A 15,945-nucleotide genomic window follows, 5' to 3' on the forward strand; every position below is an offset into this window, starting at 1 on the left:
TCCTGAGTGGGGTGGAAGAGATGTACTTGCAGGATGCTTAGCCTGATGTCCAAGCCCTGATGTGGAGAAAGGCTGTTGTCTCTAAGCGTCTACTCTTTCAGCCAGAAATAATGGAGAACATCGACACACACACAATTAATTATAAGTGTAAACATTATCAATGATTGACTGATGTTTCCATATATTTATTTATTTGTTTGTTTATTCATTTTACATCTCCATCACTGGCCCCCTCATCCCAGACCCCCCTCACACAGTCCTTCTCCATATTCTCCCCTCCCCTTCTCCTCTGAGAGAGTGGGCCCTCCTGGACACATCAAGTCTCTGAAGGGCCAGGTATATCCTCTCCCACTGAGGCCAGACAAGGCAGCCCAGTTAGGGGGACAGATTTCAGACAGGCAATGGCTTTAGGGATAGCCCACGCTCCAGTTGTTCAGGACCCACAGGAAGACCAGGCTGCATCTGCTATGTATGTGCTGGGGGCCCAGGTCCAGCTGTGTCTGCTCTTTGGTAGGTGGCTCAGTCTCTGAGAGCTCCTAGGGGTCCAGGTTTGTTGACTCTGTTGCTCTTCCTGTGGAGTTCTATCCCCTCCAGGTCCCTCAATCTTTCTCTCAACTCTTCCACAAGACTCTCTGAGCTCCATCCAATGTTTGGCTGTGGTCTCTGCAGATTTATTAATTCTTATCTCTCATGTACTAAATAGAAAAATTAACTCACAGGCATTTCGATCAAGATGGAACTGTAGATGCCATCCAGATGCCTTTAAAATAAGACCAAAGACAGCTCTGTGACTAGAGCCTTTTAGCAATATAATTGATTTCTTCTGAAATGCCTTTTATGGCATTTCATAATTTTAAAGTTTCAATAATTTCAATTTTTAAATTTTTTATTAGATATTTTCTTTATTTACATTTCAAATGTTATCCCCTTTCCTGGTTTCCCCTCCAAGCCCCCCCTGTCCCCACTCCCCTTCCCCTGCTCCACAACCTACCCACTCTCTCTTCCTGGCCCTGGCATTCCCCTACACTGGGGCATTGAGCCTTCACATGACCAAGGGCCTTTCCTCCCATTGATGACCAACTAGGCCATCCTCTGCTACATATGCAGCTGAGGCTATGGATCCCTCCATGTGTACTCTTTGGTTGGTGGTTTAGTCCCTGGGAACTCTGGGGGTACTGGTTAGTTCATACTGTTGTTAAAGTTCAATATTTTTAAGTCATTATTTTTAGTGGGTTTGAGAGATAGCTCAGTAGGCAAACTGGTTGCCAAGTAAGCAGGTGAACCCAGTTCAGTTCATGGGCACCACGGCTGCCAGGGCTGCTCACGTCACTTCTGTCTGGTGAACAAATCTCTTGTATAGTCCTCGTACAACACTTAACAAGGACGGCCGAGTGTTCCTGCCAATACTTCCAGGTCATAACAGCGAAAGGAAGGAGGAAGACTGAGTGCTGGGGACTCAACACACTGTGTCATAGCCAACTGAACATTGACAAGCGATCACTAGCAACTGATAAAACATAGGTGAACATCTGTAACTCGGGAAATGTGGCAGGGTGTCTCCTCCACAGAAGCATCCTTGGCAAAGCCAGGTGTCCCTAAGGAAGTGGAAGAGGCAACCTTCATAAAGGTTGCTATGGAGACAGGCTCCCTGGGACTCATCAGGAAATTAGGTTAGCCACACCACCTGGATAGAAGTGACTAGATTCTAAAAGAATGTGCAAAGCCATCCCTTTCCCTCACTATCTGGAGACCACCTCTAGTTATTCCAAACAACAACAGAAGTAGAAACAAAATCCTTCATGGCCTTGTTCTGGGAACTCTGGCCTGACCAGGTTGCTCTGCATTTCTCAGGCCCCACTTAGAACTGTGCCTCTGCCAGACGCAGAGAAGGGACCAGTGGTTCAGTTTCACACGTATCAGTTTTTATAATCTACAAATTAAGAAAATGGAAACATGCTAAGATTTATCAGATGTTAATATGAAAGGATTGAGTAGATAACTGGAAAGAAAAATGTGGGGAGATTTCAGCAATTGTATGTGAATTTAACAACTTCTAGTAAAAGCTTTGTTTTTTTTATATTACTGAGATGACTACGACTGTAACTGTCACAGTGTCGGGAAGCTAAGGGACCTGTAAGTGCAGAGCAAACACTCTGTCATTCGGCTTCGTCCTTTCACTTATTCATTTGAAAGGATGTATTTTTAGAGTCTTTAAAGAACATCTTAATTTAGATATAAACACACATAAAGTTCCCCCCACATTAACTGTACACTAAGTGTCTTTAAGTACATGAGCAGAGTTAGCAGGTCATCACCTATGACTTCCTTCATCAGCATTTCTGTCACTCCGGGTTCCCTGGAGCGCCCCCGTGTCCACTCACACATCTGTAGCCAGGGCTTCCTTTCCGTGTCCACATTTTTTTTCAGGAAACCTTTGGTCAACAGTTTCCTTCTGAGTCTGCCTCCCCTCCCTCGGCGTTTGAAATTCACTTCTCTCATAACACATATGGTAGCCTGTTCCTTTCTGTGGCTAGATTAGTGCTTCAGTGTCTAGATTGCCTCATGCTGTCTGCTGATAGGCAGCGAGATTGTCCCTACTGGTTAGTGTTGTTAAGGGTGCTGGCACTATCAGTATTCGTATTTATGGGACAGTTTTTTTTTTCATCTCTTTTCAGTACATACCCCTGTGTTGAGTTGCTGGATCATAGGATTCATATTCATTGTTTTCAGAACTACAAAGCATTTCAAGTGATATGTCTTCATCCTTGTTCCGTGGTGGCCCGTGAGGCTACTCAGAGGCACTCTCTTTTGGGGTCCTGGTGTTTTTGCTGCTTACGAAGCAGCTTCTGCATCATCACTCTCAGCGTGTAAAGCATATTGTTCTACAGAAACACTTCACAGCCGAGCGCATCTGGGCAGGCTTTTATGACACAGTTAATTTGTATCATGAAAATACTGTAAACAGACAATAAAAAGAGAAGAACCACTTATAAGTTGCCATCAGAGATACTTTTTTTGTTTTTTAAAATTTTTATTGGTTATTTTGTTTATTTACACTTCCCATGTTATCCCCTTTCCTGGTTTCCCTTCTGCAAACCCCTTATCCCATGCCCCCTCCCACTGTTTCTATGAGGGTGTTCCCTCACCCACCCACCCACTCTCGCCCCAATGTCCCTAGCATTCTCTTATGCTGGGGCATTGAGCCTTCACAGGACCAAGGGCCCCCTCCCATTGGTGCCAGATAAAGCCATCCTCTGCTACATATGCAGCTGGAGCCATGAGTCCCACTGCGTGTACTCTTTGGTTGGTGGTATAGTCCCTGGGGGCTCTGGGGGCGGAGGGGAGGTGGGGCACGGGGTGGAGTGAATTTATGGCTGCTTGGAGATGCTGGGGAATGAACCTGGGACTTCACACATGTGGTGGTGAATTACTGGTAGGATTTGCTGAAGGAGGCAGAGGCAGGAGGATCAGGAGTTCAAGGCCAGCCTGGGCCACACATGAACAGCAGAGTGGCACAGCAGAAGTGTGCTGAGCCCATCAGAGATACTTAATGTCAACATCTGTTTTACACACACACACACACACACACACACACACACACACACACACACACACTGGGGGGGCGGGGAAACAGGGAAGGAGGGAGGGAGGTGGGAAGGAGAGAGGGGGCAGGCAAACAAGTGCACGGAAAGTGTCATTAGCAACTGTAGCATTCAGTTTTTGCATAAATTGCAGACAAATGACCCTTTTTACCTGCCATACTGAAAAGATAATATGATTTACAACTCCCTTGTGGGGGCTGGAGAGAGCTCAGTGCCTGCCACACACACATTAAGCCCCCAGCCCCCGTGTAAAAGCCAGCTGCAATAGCACACTCTATAAACTCAGCACTGGAGGGTGTAGGGCTGGGCAGAGGCAGGGGGACCCCTGGAACTCTAGCTTCAGAGACAGGTGGACCCCAGCAGTTTAGCTGACTCTACAAACTCCTGGTTTAGTGAGAGACTGTCTCAAAGAGCAAGGCAACTGAGGAAGACATCACTCCTTGAACTCTGGTCGACATACATGCGTGCACATACACATGCCTATGCATATACACATGTACACACACACACATATAATACACATAATAAAAACAACTCTACCAGGGCAGGGGGACGCAGAAGCCGGTCCTCCTATACGAGGCTGTGATTATGAACTGGTTCAAAGTCTCTGAGGATGTTTTACAACTATGTATTTAAAGCACACAGTCCTACTTCTCCAGTTCCAGGACAAAATGGACAAAGATGAAGACAAATATGACATAAAACCAGAGTTGCTTACCAATGAGAGTACTAAATTAAAATGTCTTTATCTGTACATATATTTTAATAAAAAGGTATAAATATATATGAATAAATATAAGAAGTTCATGCTTCACATAAAGAACTACTATGCAGCAGTGAAAACGAATGATGTATATCTGTACTTCCTGAAATGTATCAAGAAAAAGAAGTTTGCATGAACACCATGACCCAAGTTATTTAAAAAATCATCATATTTAGGATTTATTTCTTATGTGGTTGCATATATCCATAACCCACATAAGAGTGGACACAAGAAAATGCAAGTAGATCAAATATGAGTTTGTGGCCAGCCTGGACTAGTAATAATCATTATCATTTTTGCTAGACGTGCTGGCACACAGCTACAATCCTAGCGCTCAGCAGGCCAAGGCAGGATGATCCCCAGTTCAAGGTCAGCCTGAGCCATAAATTCTAGCAAGACCCATCTCAAAATATTTTTTCATCTTTTAGTTTAGGCCAGTATGTCAGTAGCCATTATTTCTGAGTTACAGATTTAAAGGAGATTTTAACCTTCTTGATTATCATCTCTTTGATAATCATGAACTACCTCTATAATAAATATAAACAATAAGATAACATTTTGAAAAAAGTTATTATTATTATTATTAGCCTATGTCTGAGGCCATAATGAGTAACAGGCTAATCTTTGACCAGATTAATCAACCCATAGGAAGTTAGGCTATTTGGAAGTTGAGAGAGAGAGAGAGAAAGCTAGAAGCTTTGAAGAGGATAAATGCTGGCTAGTGGGCTCTGTGGCCCGGAGCTGGACAGGAGCTGCTGGAGCTGGACACTGAGAGCGCCCCTCAGAATACATTCCCACCATGCTAGACTCCCCACACTGTGTTGCCCATCTTGAGAACAGGAACAATACTTTTAACTATTGTTAAAAGTTTACCACTGCATTGCTACGATGAAGCACTGTGACCAAAAGCAACGCATAGTTTAGTTCGTCTTACAGCATACAAATCCATCCCTGAGGGAAGCTGAGTCAGAGCCCAAGGGAGTGGGGGGCTGATGCAGAGGCCACAGAGGAATGCTGGCTACTGGCCTGTTCCTTGTGGCTTGCTCAGCCTGCTTCCTTATAGAACCACCAGCCCAAGGATGACAGCACCCACATTGGCCTGGGCCCTCCCATCAATCCCCAAGGCTAAGAAAATGCACCACAGACTTGCCTATTGGCAAATCTTGCAGAGGCATTTTCTTAATTCAGAGTCCTTCTTCCCAAATGACTCCAGCTTGTATCAAGCAGACATAAAACTAGCCAGGACGGGCACCCAGAAGAGCGTTAAATGAACTTAGGAAAGCAACTCTGACAAACACCCATGCCCAAGGTTAGTAAAAGTGGAAGATAATACAGGAAACAGAAGACATGATTGTTTACGAAGTAATATCATCACCAGACAGTGGGGCCGCCATTCCCCAGACACAGCTAAACTGTGATTATTCTTGTGGTATTGTGAATTAAAAGCCACAAAAATGAAACCTTTGCTTTCCTGGAACAATGAGCGCTTGTCAGTTGGAGTTGAAGCATCAGCTGATGAAGAAGAGGCTAGTATCCTTGAGGCAGGCTTTTCTGGGACATGTTTCCTCAGGGTCAGCACATGGAAGGTGTGGTCCAGAGGTGGCCATATGCGGATGAATGCCTAAGTAACTTAATAGATCTTCAAGCTCACCCCCTGAATGGCATCTTGCACCCTTTGTTATAGAAATGCTGGTCTGTGGCTCTCTGGACACCTCCTGTCCCCTGCTTTCTATTACAACCCAGAATCGCCGGCTGCTCAGCTAACTAGACTCTGCTCTGTTAACACGGGAATTACTCCATCAGTATGTGGAGTCATAGGCCTTTAAGACAAGGACGTTTCTGTGTTGTTGCTAGCTGTTCCCCTAGAGAGAGACCTCCTCTGAGTGCCTCTTCTGGTACTTGGGCTTTATCAGCATCAGCATCAGCATCAGCATCAGCATCAGCATCAGCATCAGCATCAGCATCACCACTGCATTCTTGCTCTGCTCTTCCTTCTGTCTCTGCCCTGCTTGCAAAGCCTGGGAAGAGACGGGAGTGCCCAGGAAAGCACTCGTTTCCTGTTGCTTGGCATGCAGGAAACGTTCTACGTTCAGCCCTGGCCATGGTTTGTTGGTGTCCTTCTCATTTAGTGTGTCTGCAGGAGACATTTTCCCAGAGAACACGCCCTGATGGTTTATAGGTCATGAAACAGAATGTCCAAAACCCAGGTAACCTGAGCTCTTCACAAGTAACGCCAACCTATTAACATTAAACCCAGAGGTCTGCAAAGGTTTCTGCCATCATATCAAACACCTTTGTAACTCACAAGCGTTGCAGAGGTGTAGCTCGTAGGGAAAGATTGTTCAGTTGGGAGGAGTGTTTTCTCCTGGGTGAGTACCATTGCCAAACAATGTCTTAAGAATGGACTCTCTGGCATGAATCACCTAGCTGACATCTCCCTATTAATTTTGGGGGGTAAATTTTGAGAACCAAGAAGAAAAGGTTCATGGGTTCTTTTCAGAGCCCCCTTTATTCTCTCATCTAATGATCTTCCACCAGAAGTGGAAAGCATACCTTGTTATATTGCTGAACAAATGATAAGACTTGGAGCTTGCTCTGTGAAGCCGACTACGTAGCTACTGTGACGTGTGGGAAATGTGTGCGCCGTGACCACAGTCTGCCGAGCTGGCAGAGCCTGGCTGAGCAGCTTACGGGATCCCTCTGTCTCTACAGATGCTGATGCAGAGATCGAAGGAGCCCCAGCTGCACCCTTGGATGTGGTGTCTTTGGATGCTAACAAGGATTACATCATCATCTCTTGGAAGCAGCCAGCTGTGGATGGAGGGAGCCCTATCCTGGGATACTTTATCGATAAGTTAGTGCTTGGCCTAACCTCAGTCATAGTTCTGTAGGTGTCCAGATGTGCGCTTGATTTCCTCCTGTTATTTCTAAGTGAAATGCTGTCTCTGACTTTTTCCTCCTCTACCTCTCTTTCTCTCTGTGTGTGTATGTATGTATGTATGTGATGTGTGTATAATATATACAATGTATGCAATATATATGTATACTACACATAACTACATACGTATTAGTACCTACTTATTTACATTAATCCTTTTGATTTGACAATCAACTCAAGTCACTAACATGGCAAGAATATAGTTAAATTGTAAACCTATCAGCAGAGGCCACTGTAGAATTGAAGTAACTGATATTCAATATACTAAACAACTGCATTCCTGGTATGACAGTCATTTAAAAGTACTGACTTTAGGGGCACAAATTAATTCCTTATACTGTATGATGTGGTTTCAAGTTATCCATATAACATAAGAAATAGTAACAAAAATTCCCAGTGTTGGGCTACACTCTTACCCAAGAGTCTTTCTTGAGTATAGCCTTCAGAACTGATGGATCCCAAGAGTTGTCATTTTTGCACATTTACACATCTACTGTGTTTGAACAATACAAGCAATGAATTCAAACTATTGGCCCAAGTAGGTGATCCTCTACTTAGTTTTTCTTAGAGTGGTCGCTCCAGCTCTTTTTGCTTTGGGCTGTGCAAACAATTAGAGACAGCTCTATATCAATGCATCAAACCTCATAGTTGTAACAACAAGTAAAACAAACAAACAAACAAAACCAAAACCCAACTCTATTTACTGTGCTCAGTACCTGACAGAGGAATGTTTGTAGTCGGTTCTATTTTAGCCGTAGATGTAAAATAGAATGGAAGCTCACTTACTTCCGGTGAATGTGGAGGCTTACATAAACTCTTTTGTACTGTCAGTCTCTGCTTTGTTGTCTTTGACAAACAGCCAAGGGATCTGCACACTTTATAGACAGGGTAAGCAACGCATGCTGTTCTTCTCTTGCCTTGGCCATGATAAATGACGGCATGGCTAATAGCTACTGTTTGCTAAACACTGTTCAAAACACTGCATGTACTTACCACTAGCCCTTGACCATCCTGGACAGGCCTTGCTTTTACAGGTAGGAAAGAAAGAGCTGGCCCAAGCCACATGCCAGCAAAGATACCCTGTTACCCTGCCTAAGGTCACATGGGTAGAAAGCCCAGAGCTAGGATTCAAACACAGCTCAGCTGTAGGCCAGTGCTCTTTCTGCTCCAACATGCTATAGAAGCTTCTAGAGATGATGCCTTCACCTGCACAAATGAAGGCTGAGAAGCATATTTTAGTGTCACTGAGTCACAGTGGTAATGTCTGAACAGACAGACAGACAGACCTTGGGAGACACCTCTAGCATAACTGCTGTAGTCTCCTCAGCTCCCTGCCATTTTCCCACACATAGCAACTCCAGAAACTCTACAAAGCAGACATTTAGGGAGAGTGGATGGAAGACATGAATTGCAAATACATTTTATGGGAATTTACATAACGTTAAATAAAGCAGTCGTTATCGATATCAAAGAATGTAAATGATAGTGACGAAGGGGAGATCCCCCTTTCCCAGCCATATCCCAATTTTTTGGCACTGCCCTCCCATGAGAACTAGTTGGGAATTATACATTTTGAACATAGTGCTGTATTGGGGATGCATTTTAAACTAAAAGCACTGTGTACTACTTGCAATAAGAACAAGGAGTTGCTGTATTATAATGCTGCACAGTTCTCTCCAGGGTTGTCTCTGGAGCTGTGTTGATTGGCTCAATGCCGTCATGTGAACTATTGCAATCTTCTGAGCAGTTCTCTGACTCCATTCTTGGGTCCCAGCTGCTACGTTAGCAGGCAGCTGAAAGCGTTTTCCAAAGCACTCCATTTCCCCGTGGAAACCATGAGCCTCGTTGTAAAATAAAAAAACATGGCCGGGCAGGATATGCAGTCCCAGTCCTTAGGAGGTAGAGGCACGAGGGTCATGAGTTCAAAACCAGCTTGGGAGAGAGAACAGAGTGGAGGATGAGGAAAGAGAAGAAACAAAAACGTTACGATAACCTCCTGACCCTTGTACTCACACAGAACACAGTGATCACCAAGTAGGAAAACAGTGAGCGGCTTGCCAAACTGCAGTACAAATAGCTTTTCCTTCTGTTTTGGATGGTTGGCTCACCTTTTGGAAAGTCTCCCTGTAGAGCCGAGACTAGCCTCAGGGTTGTGATCACGCCCAGCTGTCCAGTTATCTTTTTAGGTCCCAACTTATCCTACAGTAGTTCTGCTTTTACAAGAAAGCACCTGAAGAAGACAGAGAGAGACGACTGGCAGTGGAGTCAAAGGTGTCAGTGGGGCAGGGATGAGGGATCTTTTTCCCAAACCTCTCCTGAATAAAGATTCTGGAGAGTCAGCTCAGTGGTCAAAGCACTGGCTTCCGAGGACCCGGGTTCAAGTCCCACCACCCACATGGCAGCTCGCACCTGCCTGCAACTCCGGTTCCAAGGGATCCAACTCCATCTGTTCTTGGCAGGCACCGTGTACAAGTGGGGCACAGGTACACATACGTGCAAAACACTCATACACATTAAAAAACAAAAAAAGGATTCTGATACCTGCGTGATTTTCTCACTCCTCTTCTTGACACACAAGACAAATCAGCTGCTTGTTTAGAAAGGTCTGAGGCTTCGTTCTTCATGTTAAAACATGTCTAGTTGCTGGCTGGTGAGATGTAGTGAATACAGGTGGACAGATGCCCATACCCCACCTGACGGAGGAAGAAAAACCTCCTTCAAGCTGTCCTTTGACTTCCACACACAATTTGTGGCACTAGTGCGCACACACATACACACACACACATGCACAGTCACACACTCCGCTCACTCACACACACACACACACACACACACACACACAGTCACACATACAGGCACAGACATACATATACACACTCACACACACACACACACACACACAAATACTTGAGTTTTTTTTAAAAGAAAAATTTAAAAAGACACATTGAACTTGAGAGGAACTGAGTGTCTGAAGTCTAGGACTAGGAAGCCAGGCAGGAGTTCCATGTTTTGGCACGGGGAAGATCTGAAGCGAGAGGGTGAATTTTCACCTTAGTCGTAGTCTGCCTGACATCCTGCTAATTCTCCTTTCCCTCAGGTGTGAGGTGGGCACAGATACCTGGTCTCAGTGCAATGACACACCTGTGAAGTTTGCTCGGTTTCCAGTCACTGGCTTGATAGAAGGCCGTTCCTACATATTCAGAGTCCGAGCTGTGAATAAAACTGGAATAGGCCTGCCATCCCGAGTTTCTGAGCCTGTGGCGGCTTTGGATCCAGCTGAGAAAGCTAGACTAAAAAGTAAGTCCTTTTCATTTGTCTGCATCTTTCTTGAAAAGCAAAAGCAAAACCAAACCAAACCAAACCAAAACAAACAACCCCCCCCATCACCAAAATCCAAAACAAAACCAAGAAACCTGTGGTAGGTGTCACTACAAGTAATTCCTCTCCTCTCCACTAGAGGGAGACAAGAATATGAAATCCTTTTCCAATCAGAAAAATCCCGTGTTTGGAGCGAGCCCAAGAGGATAAAAAATAATTTGTTTTTGATTCATTATTTCTTTTGAGTGTTTTTTAAAACCCTCATTTTATTTTATCTTTTTAAAAACATTACTCAGGAAAGTGTACCTTGCCAATCTGTATAATAAGCATGAGGTGTGGAATGAATATGGGGACAAATAGCTCGAAGATCATTTTTATCCACATTATTAGTGTATTCTGAATATAACTGCATTTACGGTTCAAAGCGAATTTCTTGACCTTGACGTCTTCATCAAAGCACTAATCTTGAACCCCTGTGAGCGTCTCTGTGTTGATTAAAAAAAAAATTGCGTTTCCATTTAGGTAATATAAAATAATCTTGGGCTGTCAAGATAGCTCAGCCGGTAAAGGTGCCTGCTGCCAAGCCTGACCTATCTGAGTTCAATGCCCAGGACCTCCGTGGTGGAAGGAGAGTTCTGACTCCTGCAAGGTGTACCCTGACCTCCATATGTGCTCTGTGGTATATATGCAATCACATGCACCCTCACATACAAAGACATACACGTGCACAGGGATACACAATTAAAATATAATATAAAAACCTATAAAGATAATTATTTTACCTATTTACATCTATTTATCTTCCAAGTCTGAATGCCAAAGCCATGTACATAAATTCTGCCTTCTACGGGAACCTGTATGGCATTCCCAATACTAGGGTCTATAATAACATCATAAGCATCACTAGATAGTAACATTTCATTCTGTCCAATGGCCCTCGTCACAGGGCCAGCAGTTGTGAAGGGATGTGAATGTGGGATGCTTACAGATAGCCCTTGTCTCTGCCTGTGACACGGTGACGGTATTATTTGCCTGTTTTAATCCAGAAAGTTTCCAGATGCTACCAAATACCCCAGTGGCTAGGGGCTAACCCTTGTGGGGGGGTTACAGGTCCATGCCGCACATAAAGTTCTATTCTTTGCCTCAGTTCCTTCTAGTGATATCACAAAACTCCAAGAAAGATACCATCACCTGTAGACTCCTCTTAGGCAGTTCCACCTCACACTTTCTTCTACTCCTTCTGAATGCCTGTAAAACAAGATGTTTATGAATAACAAGCACTGTCATCTCTGTGCCTTCCTGTTTCCTGTGCAGACTTGGGTGGAAATTCCCCCTAGTAAGGCAAGATTGAGCCATTGTTTCTTCCCTAAAGTATGTATGTATGTATGTATGTATGAATATATGTATGTGTGTATTTATGTGTGCATGTATCTTTTATGTATGTATCTTCTATTGTCTACCTATCACCTGTCTAGTCATCTACTATCTATCTATCTAGTCATCTACCATCTATCTGTCTGTCTATCTATCTATCTGTCTATTTATCTTCTATCATTTAGCTGTTTATGTTTATCCTCTATCTATCTTCTATCATTTATCTATCTATCCTCTATCTATCCATCTGCTCATCTATCATCTATCTATCGATCTATCTATCTATCCATCTATCATCTATCTTTCTATCTACCTACTTATCTGTGTGGGTTTATGTGTATATATGTATGTGGGCGTGCATGCCAACAGTGTTCATGTGGAAGCCAGAGGACAAACGACTATCAGGAGCCAGTTCTCTCTCCTTCTTCCAGGCGGGTCCCTGGGACTGAACTCATGTCCTCAGGCTTGGCAGCAAGCCCCTTTACCTGCTTAGCCCTCTCTTCCACCTGCTGTTCTCTTTTTTCATGCTTTCAGGGTCACAAGATGGAGCCCACCCCCTTCTTTTTATTTTCTTTTAAAATTTTTTTTATTCTTCTCTAGTATATTACACACCGATCACAGTTTCCCCTCTGTCCTCTCCTCCTAACCCCCCACCCACCGCTTCCTCCCTCTCACTCAGAGCCTCTATTTACCTTCAGAAAAGGGCAGGCTTCCCAGGGATATCGATGAAACATGGCGCAGCATGCTGTAAGTAGACTAGGCACATCCCCTGATATTAAGGCTGGGTGAGACAACCCAGTAGGAGGTGTTTACCTCTATACTCTTTCTTCCTTCTTCCTCACTCAGGAAGGATTCAGACTGACTTCCCATGGACAATACTTTTCAAAAACAATAGGAAGGGCTTGCTCCCACTCAGCTCTCCTGCCTGATCCTGCCTCCTCTATAGATAGAGAGCTGTTAGGCTTCTGACTGTCCTAGTGGTGTTTCTTCCAAATGTGCTGTCTCTGAAGAAGGCATGGGAAAGCCTGTTTGCTTCAAGGGATGTGTATTGAGCAGATATGGGAGCACAATTTAGCGCAGTCCAGAGAGACTCCAGAAACTGTCAGGGAGGGGTATGCTTCACCCAGTACTTTACACACATTGATAAAGACGCATTAGGAATTTACACAGGAGAACTACAACCCATTTGACTCATGCAGCCAGTTTATTGGTTTATCATAGAGACAACAGCACATCTGTGAACATGTGACCTTTATACTTGTCCGTTCAGGTCATCCTTCAGCACCCTGGACTGGACAGATCATTGTCACGGAAGAAGAGCCTACAGGTAAAAACTCTGTCCTCTCTAGACGCCACTGTTGCCTGTGTGATTTAGCTTTCTTTGCTCATAAAAATATATTATTGTCCATGAAGCTTTTGAAAGAACATCCTGAGAAGGCAGATTGGTGAGGTGTGGGGTGGCGGGGGCTGAGGCTCGAACCCAGGGCCATGGACAGGCCAAGGACATACTTCACCCTATGAGCTGTACTTCCAGGCCCCAAAGGATCACGTTTCATTTTATACGACATATTGCGAAGCAGTTGTTATACGATGAACTGTGCACATGTCAGAGTTCAATCTGATAAGCCTCATGTGTGTGCACATCATCATGACATGCCTGGCACTTCTACCTTATCATGTTCTTTCATGGTCCCTCCTCCCTCTCACCACAGTCCTGCTTCCTGACACCATAGTTTGAATTGGCCACATTTTGCATAAATAAGATCATACTCATCTTTATTTCCTATCACTAGCATACTTACTTTATGATTTATCATATAGATGTAGCCATTAGTCAATTCCAACGTATCTGTACCCTGCTAGAGGTTTCCGTGAGCCATCTGTGTTTGCATGGATATGTGGTTGTCACCTCTCTAGGGTGACTACTTAGGAGAGAGATTGGTGGGCCGTGTGGCAGGTGCATGTTTTATTTTCAAAGAAATTGCTGTTTACCAAAATGATAGTTCCACTTTACATTCTTAATTGCATATGCGTATGTGTGTGTGTGGTTCATTCATGTTTGTATGTGCATAGGTGCACATACATGCACAGGCATGTGGAGTGTCTTTCTTGGGTGTTCTCTACCTAATGAGACAGGGTCTCATGGTAGTGAGAACTCACGGGTTCTAGCTAGCACATCTCTCAAGGTTGCCCTGGGAATCCTGTGTCTCTCTGTCCCAGGCACTGGGACAGCAGGCAGACACCGTGCCTGCCTGGCTCTTCTATGGGCTCTGAGGCTTAGCAGGAAGTCTTTACCTGCTGAGCCATGTCACAGGCCCATGTGTGATAATTTGACATGACTGAATTTCAATCTGTCATCATATGTTTATTGGTGACACCAGTTTTCTTTTTCCCATTTTCTCTTTTCTTCGGACTTGGACATGTTTTAATTATTCTCTCTCATCTACATTATGTCATTCTTTATTTTAAGCTTAAACATTTGACATTTTTGATATACTTAATTATCAGCCTACCTTTTCCATTCCTTGCTGCCATTGTCATACATTGTATTTGTGTATAGATCATAAATGTTAATATATTGTATTGGCTTCAAGTAGTCATCGATTCTTCAGAGAGATTTTAAAAGTTAGAAAAGAGGGTTTTTCGTTCATTTGTTTTTTGTTTTTTAAAACCCCATCATTTTAAAGATCTCTTCATCTTTGTTTTGTGTATGAGTGTTTTGCCTGCTTCATGTAAGTGCACTCTGCGTGTGCCTGGTACCCCCGACAGAGAGGGCAGTGGATGCTCTGGAACTGGAGTTAGACATGGTTGAGAGCCACTCTGTGTGTGCTGAGAACCAAACCTTGCTCCTCTAAAGGAGCAGCTGCTGTTCTTAACCGTGGAGCCATTTCTCCAGTCTCAGAACAGTGGAGGAGGAGATACCGTCTCTCCAGCCCCTGAAGAACGTTTCTGTGTTTACTCACATTTTAATCTCTCCTTCATCCTCCTCTCCTTCATTTCAAACAAGATCTCTCACAAGCATGTGCGACTGCATCCTTCACTTTTATTTTCTTTTCAGTGTCTAGATTCCAGAGTTCTATCTGACCAGATTTTCTTTCGGCAGAAGCACATCTCTCAACTTTCCCTTAGCTCGGATTTTCCGGTTATCAATCAACTTTCCTTTGTGTGTCTGAAAAGGTCTTTGTTTAACATTTGTTCTTTAATATATCCTCGATGAACATAGAGTTCCAGTTTGACAGTTTCCATGCAGAGCTTCGGAGAGTTTAGTCCAGTTAGAGGCAGCAATGATAGTGTGGGAGCCACGCTGCAGTCCCAGGCTCCAGGGGGAGCCCTTGTGTCCCTTGAGCACAGGGAGGGTTTTGGTACACGCCTTTAATCCCAGCACTTGGGAGGCAGAGGCAGGTGGCTCTCTGCGTTCGAGGCCAGCCTGGTCTACAGAGTGAGTTCCAGGACAGCCAGGGCTACACCGAGAAACCCTGTATGGAAAAAAAAAAAAAAACAAAAAAAAAAAACAAAAACCTCGTGCACCAGACAACAAGCTTTAAATAATGATCCCAGAGCATTAAAGCAGCCAGAGGAAAGTTGAATGAAAGCTAAAAGGTACTGAAAGTGACACTTAGCCTAAGAAAGCAGCAGAGCGGGTGAGAACAGCTGGCGTCAAACTGTTGCTCAAAGCATGTCCTACACGGTAAGAATCACTCTGAGCACAACACACTGAAACAAGTCCCCAGAAGAAGTTTCTAGAACATATGCCGTATCCTGATGCTTCAAGTCAGAAGCAGTAAATCTTGTAGGGAGAAACAAGTCACTGCATATTTTAACTCTAAACCTAAAACTCCGGCAAAAGTCCTCGAAATGTACATATTTTTCTGGAGTTGGTTTGTTGAAAATGAATGAATCCAGGATCAGCTTCATAATTTAATTTCCCATGAAGAGAGCACTCCTGAGAC

The 15,945-nt window shown here is 44.0% G+C and overlaps 1 protein-coding gene across 7 annotated transcripts in view; it reads left to right on the plus strand.

Annotated features, from left to right (window-relative positions):
* Positions 1-15,945, plus strand: part of Myom1 (myomesin 1) — a 123,525-nt gene that overhangs the window by 50,716 nt on the left and 56,864 nt on the right. For all 7 annotated transcript variants that reach the window (XR_385297.2, XM_030249548.1, XM_030249549.1 and 4 more), the window contains 3 exons: positions 7,078-7,219; positions 10,401-10,600; positions 13,266-13,322. Coding sequence is in view for 6 of the 7 variants with exons in the window: in XM_030249548.1 (XP_030105408.1) it covers positions 7,078-7,219; positions 10,401-10,600; positions 13,266-13,322 (399 nt within the window). In the remaining variant the exon portion in view is untranslated. The remainder of the gene's footprint in view (positions 1-7,077; positions 7,220-10,400; positions 10,601-13,265; positions 13,323-15,945) is intronic.

The sequence above is a fragment of the Mus musculus genome, chromosome 17, assembly GCF_000001635.26.
Source record: "Mus musculus strain C57BL/6J chromosome 17, GRCm38.p6 C57BL/6J".
NCBI classification, from domain to species: Eukaryota; Metazoa; Chordata; class Mammalia; order Rodentia; family Muridae; genus Mus; species Mus musculus.